At 48.6% G+C, this 6,413-nt stretch overlaps 1 protein-coding gene across 1 annotated transcript; it reads left to right on the top strand.

Moving 5' to 3' along the window:
• Positions 1-3,961: 3,961 nt before the first annotated feature.
• On the top strand, positions 3,962-5,580 carry LOC109771347 (uncharacterized). The gene is made up of 3 exons (XM_020330041.3): positions 3,962-4,061; positions 4,637-4,935; positions 5,029-5,580. The coding sequence occupies exons 1-3, from the start codon at positions 4,055-4,057 to the stop codon at positions 5,035-5,037; spliced, it is 315 nt and encodes a 104-aa protein (XP_020185630.1). The 5' UTR covers positions 3,962-4,054; the 3' UTR covers positions 5,038-5,580.
• Positions 5,581-6,413: the final 833 nt, after the last annotated feature.

Raw genomic sequence — 6,413 nt, 5'->3', positions numbered from 1 at the left:
TACGCAATTGCTACGTACGTGGTCTATGTTACAATGACCGGAGGACCAACCATTGTTCAAGGCGGCGTGTATGCGATTGGAGCAGGTGGCTACGGAGGGTTTTTTTCCAACATGGGTGGCAACATAACCTTTGGATCGATCCACCACCTCCGTCGACATAGGCATAGTGTCGGTCTATAGGGCTCTACTGTTGCCGATCTGTCCGTTTCTTTTTCATCAATTTTTGTCAGACTTTTATATTGGCCCGTGTGCATCCTAATTACGCAAAGGCCGGGTGCTATTCATAATGTTTTGTATCCGCTTGATGCTACATTTTGAGATAATAAAATCGCCCTTTATCGAAAAAAAGACTACCTATGAAGTTAAATGGGATTTGAATTTGTTTAGCTAAAGCCTTGGTGGTTTGAAATTCGGAGCGTATGCGTCCCGACCCAGTGCGTCTATTCCGTGACCAACATTTCTTGTTCTTTTTTTTTGAATGTTGGCAAAGCTTGCCAAATTCATTGATCAGAAGGGATTAACAGAGTACAGAGACAACCCAAGTGGATTAAACGCCAGCCAAAAGGCAAGGTGGTAGAAATAAGATAAAAAAGGAACACTCAGCCGGGATCAAAAGGAATCCCAGCACCGGCCAAGTTCCATAGCCTGATTTCATCCCTAAGCTTACGGGTAAAACCCTCCGAAGACAAGAACTCCTTTTGGAAGACCCTTCTATTCCTCTCCCGCCAAATTTTCCAAGTGATCAAGTGCATTAATGACAGAAGCCCTCTTTGTTTTACCTTCACCGTGGTGTCATAGCACCTCGCATCCAGGTCGAGAAGGTAGACTGTCCCGTCCAAGCTGCCGGAGTAAGGGCAGGCATCTCCGCGAGCGAGGCGAAGGAATCCCAAACAACCCTCGACCATGGACATTCAATGAACAAGTGAGTTGGTGTTTCCAGATTGCGCTCACAAACAGGACAAAAGTAATCATTTTCCCATCCGCGCCGCAAGAGCGCGTCGGCTGTCAAGATCCTACCAAGCATAACCGTCCAGATGAAGAAGCGGCATTTACCAGGGGCCCAACCGGACCAAATCAATTTGTATCCATCCATAGTGATGGACCCTTCGAACTGCAGTCGATAGGCTGAGCGAGCGTTGTACTCGTGGTCATTCGCAAACCTCCAGGTGATGATGTCCGGTTGGTCCTCTAGGAGCATCACATGGGAAATTCTAGCAACTAGGTCGGTGAGCTCAGGGACCATATGTTCGGAGAGTCCCCGGGCAAGGTCCTGTAGCCACGTTTCATCCTTCAGCGCCTCACAGACCGAACGATTTTTCCGTGCTGAAATCGCAAATAGTGATGGAGCAATCGTCTTTGGGCAGGATCCTTGCAACCAACGATCATACCAGAAGTTGGCCCTTTTGCCGCCCCCAATTGTTATTTCCATGGCCATTGCAAAGAGCTGTCTTTCCTCGTTGGAGCAAGGCAGAGGAGAGCCAGCCCACGGCCGAGGCGGCCGTTGCAAAGCCATCCATAGCCAGTGGCGAAGCCACGTTTTAGCTGGGTAGTCAGTTGACTACCCAACTTTTCTTTAAAATCAACGTGCACATGTATGGATCCTGCAAATAATACTACAAACTCACATATTTGACTACACAATTTTAAATTGACCACACAAGCTTAAAATTCTGGCACCGCCACTGTCCATAGCCATCGAAGTCTCATAGCTCTACCAAATTTAGTCAGATCAAGAACGCCCAAGCTACCCGACATTTTCCGCCGTTGTTACTCAAATTGTCGCCATTCCACAACCAAGAGCGGCATATTTGAATCATGCGTTTTAACACCCAGGTGGGCAACTTGTGTATCGTCATCATATATACCGCAAGGGAGGTGAGTCCTGTTTTCAGCAGCACCAGCCTTCCACTTTTAGCCATGAGTCCCCCATTTCCAAGCCACCGCTTTATGTCCAAACTTGAATAGCATAGGGTCCAGATCCAACTTGGTCAGGTTCCGGAGAGATAGAGGCATGCCGAGATATATGGCCGGGAAGGATTTGTCTGGTATTCCAAGCAGCGATAAGATGCGTGTGAGGTCTAGTGCGCCACAACGTATCGGCAGGGCCGAGCTCTTGCTCGCATTAGTGAAGAGGCCCGTGGCTGATGCAAAGCAGTCTAATAGCGACTTGATCATCCTTGCGTCCCTCTCGGAGGGGCTCATGAAAAGCGCCACATCGTCCGCGTAGAAGGAGCATCGTTGCACCCTTTTTCGACCCGGTAGTTTGGATAACATCCCTTGCTCAGTAGCCATAGTCATCATCCGCTGCAACGGGTCCATGGCAAGAATGAACAGGAAAGGGGAAACCTTGCCGCAGACCACTCCTATGGGAAATGAGCTCCGACTGCTGCCCATTAATCATAACACGGGAGGCCGAAGTGCGCAAAAGCATAGCAGTCCATTCCCTCCACCTCTGGCCGAACCCTTAGGCTTCTAGCATGTCCAGAAGATAGGCCCATCAGACCGAGTCAAACGCTTTGGCAATGTCCAGTTTGAGGAGGATAGCAGGTTTTTTGGTCTTGTGAATTTTTTTGGCAGTGTTCTGTACATGTAGAAAAATTTCCTGGATGCTTCGCTTTTTTATGAAAGCGCTTTGACACTGATCAACAAGTGCACTGAGCTTTGGGGTGAGCCGCAAGGCCAGAATCTTCGAGAAGATTTTGATCACACTATGGAGTAACGAAATCGGCCTAAAGTCTTGCAGAGCATCCGCACCCAATTTCTTGGGAATGAGCACGAGTATAGCATGATTGACACGATTTAGACCTCGGCTACCATCCTAAATAACTGATTCAGCGCCGCTAGCAAATCAAGCTTGATAATGTCCCAACAGATTTTGAAGAAGGCACCCGAGAAACCGTCCGGCCCTGGTGCCTTGTCAGGCGGAATTGCATCCACGGCACGCTTAACTTCCTCAAGCGATAGCTCCTGCTCGAGATCAGCAAGGTCCACATGCTCTAGGTCCAATGCATCCCAGTTCAGTGCAGCAGTTCTGTGATTATCCGATCCGAAAATCTGCGTGAAATGCTCGTGAGCAAGGTCAGTCATGTCATCGGTCGACGAAACAGGCCCATTCGGACCATGCAGCACATGGATGGTATTCTTATTATGTCGCGCGTTAGCCTTCCGCGGAAAGAATCTTGTGTTGGCATCTCCAGCCTTTAGCCACAATACCCAGCTCCTTTGGCGTAACTTGATTTTTAACAGTACCGCAAGTCCCATCGTGCGAGATTTAAGCTTCGATCGTAAGGCGCTCTCCTCAATGGTCAGAGCTCTCCGGTCTTGCGCTCGGTCCAACTGTAGGGTTAGTTCAGTAACCAAGGAGAATTGCTTTTGGATATCGCCCACAATGTTTTTGCTCCAAGCTTGCAGCGCCTTGCTTAGCCGCCATAGTTTGTGGTTCAGACGGGTTAGAGGGCAAGAGTTGCCGGCTTCCGATGCCCAAGAATGCTCGACCACCTCTCTGAACCCCTCGACGAACTGCCAGTAAGATTCAAAGCGGAAGCGCTTGTTGGTCTTGATGATGCTATCATTTATTGTTCTTGACGCGGCAGTAGTTTGCATTTGCTCTCTGCGCAATGCAGCCCGGGGCATGTGCGCCTCATGCAACCCCTACGCTTTTACCTTACCAAACCACCAGTTTGCCAACCCAGGAGTTACTCGCTTCAGAAAATCAGAAAAGAGAAAAAGGAGATGGTTCAGAAAACTGCAAACTGGAAAAGCTGTGTTGATCCTGCCCTCCTGCCACCGAGACGGAGCATCTCCACGACTTCCACCGTGACACCTCCGCTGCTGCCTCCAGACTGAAACTGCAGCCACCCGTCCATGTACGGGTACGACCAAAGTGGAGACCAAGCCACGACCGCGTACCTCCTCGTCGCCCGTATGCTGCATATAAAGTAGGCGCCAACCCCCACGGCAATTTCGTTACAGAGAGCTCCATCACTGTTTCATCCAGAGCCCCGCCAATATCTCCAAAATTCTCCGTGGTCAGGGAAAAGAGTGGTGCTAAGAGATGGATGGTATGCTTGCATCTATGAGCTAATCGTCCTTGGTTTTTCCTGTTGGTAGTTTGTTCTGGTGGAAATTTGTGCTCAAGATCTCCGGATCAATGTTCTTTCTTGGTTTCTTTTTCTCCGGATGAATGTTCTTTCTTGGTTTCTTTTTCTCCGTCTTCCTCGCGGCAGAGCAATCTTGTTTCCTTTTTGGTGATCTTCCGCGTTCGGATCAGTTCAAAACTGGTCGCATTCCCGCTGATTTTCCATGGCAAAGGTTCAATTGGGGGTTTCTTGGTCTTTTCTTGTCCGGGTAGTGGCAACTCGCGAAGTTTCGCCTTGACGATCTCGCTCTGCTATTTCCCTGTCATGTCACAAAGATTTGATCATCTTCTTGTTTCTTGTTTCTTTTTTTTTTCGAAATGGAGGCGTACCCCCGGCAGTTTCTTGTTTCTTGATGATCTCGCTCTGCTATTTCCCTGTCATGTCACGAAGATTTGCTCATCTTCTTGTTTCTTGTTTCTTGATGATCTCACTCTGCTATTTCCCTGTCATGTCACCAAGATTTGCTCATCTTCTTGTTTCTTATGTCAATTTTGAAGCCCGCGATCTGCATACCATGATCGCCAAGATGGCGGTGCCCGTGATGGCCACGGTGCTGCTGATCACGGTGTCGACTCTCTCCATGGCGCCGGACGGGTGTGCCTGCGCCTGCCTCCGCTTGTGCTTCGGCAGCAAATACTTCCCGATGATCTTCGTGCTCTCCCAGATCCACCTGGGCCGTCTTTTGGCGAGAGAGGCCGTTCTGGCGCGGAGGCTGGCGGCCCGGCGCTACTACGCGGTGGGCGCCGTCGCGTGCTTCGTGGAGGTCGCGCTCAAGCTGTACATGATCCTGGTGTTGGTGAGTCTTTGCGCTGTGTCCGTCTGTTCTCTTCTTTCTCAAGTTTGGGCTTGATTTGGGCGCTAATGAACTTGCTCTCGTCGTTTTCGTCAGTGCCCCTAGGCGTGTGGATGTGCCAGCCCAAGGATCGAAGATGGATAGTTTTGGAGTCTGAAGATGCGCCGTTTTGTTCAGTTATTACTACAACTCTGCTAAGTTCTAGTACAAATTTGGAAGGGGCCTGTCGTATGGTGTTTTAGTTTCAATTCAACTTGCCTGTCTGTTCGTCCTTGGGTACTACTGTAGCCTTTTGTTGTTGTCTTGTTCCGTTGGGGTTTAGACTGTCTGTCTTTTGTAGCAGCAGCTTTGGAGTTTAGACTGTCTGTATGAACTTGGACGGGATTTGAATTTGTTTAGCTCAAGCCTTGAAGGTTGAAACGTCTTATGTAAGCAGCATTTCTTGTTCTTGACGAGGTAGAGTAGTAATTTGCAGCCAGTTCTTGTTCTTCATGTGTTCGTAGGCCGCTGGTTTAGCAATCAGCAATCTTGTTTGAAATGAAACATGTGCAACCGCAACTTGTTGAAACTTGAGCTTGGTGTTCTCTCGGGCCGTTTGTTGTGCACGCTCCAGACGAAGGGCATCAACGCTCAATGAGGCCAACTCCAACCCACTACCCCAAATCGTCCGCCCGCAAACGGACGCAAACCGTGACCCAACGCGCGGAAGCAAACGGACAAATGCCCGGATGAGTGTTCGTCAAGTGCTCAAACGATAGGGTATGTGTTACTTTAGCTTTGATTGTTCTCTCGGATTCGACTAGTTTTACTTACAATCAAATATTTATTGTGTAGGATGGATGCAATTTTTGGTATTGGAAAGAAGAATACATCATTCTATTGATAGAGCGTAATTTAATAGGTATTCATGCACTTGTTGTTAGAATAGAGGTTAGAGATGAGACCAGATCCGAGGAAGCAACATCTACTTCTTTAGAGCGAAGAAAAAAGAAGCATTCAAGATCAAAACTCCGTGGATCAACAAGCTTTGCATCGAGAATGCACTAATTCAACTTATGAAAACAGTTATGTAAGTTGGATATCTTTTAAGATGCTTTATTATAATTCTTGTTTTCTGGGGCTTGTTATTCTACCCAAGATTTAGTGAATGTATTCCAATGTATCACAAAAATCATTGATGGACATAATGAAAGAATGAGAAAAAAATGTCTACGAACAAGATGCGACCGCGCGTTGGACGCCCGTCCGACGCAAATCCAAATCCGGACGGACACGACCTCATTGCCACCCCCAAACGGATGAAATCTGGACAAAACGAACGTCCATTTAGGATCGTGCGTTGGAGTTGGCCTGAGGTGCGGTGAAGGTGGACCAAGAGAACCGAGCCGAGCACCGTACTCGGGGGAACGGCCGCACTGTCCGGTGCAGCGAATGCGGAGCACGCGATGTGGTGAACCGGCCGGAACACGAGTCCAAACTCC

The sequence above is a fragment of the Aegilops tauschii genome, chromosome 2 (assembly GCF_002575655.3).
Source record: "Aegilops tauschii subsp. strangulata cultivar AL8/78 chromosome 2, Aet v6.0, whole genome shotgun sequence".
NCBI classification, from domain to species: domain Eukaryota; kingdom Viridiplantae; phylum Streptophyta; class Magnoliopsida; order Poales; family Poaceae; genus Aegilops; species Aegilops tauschii.
Note: the sequence above shows the minus strand (reverse complement) of the source record. Positions and strands in the feature narration are given on the sequence as shown.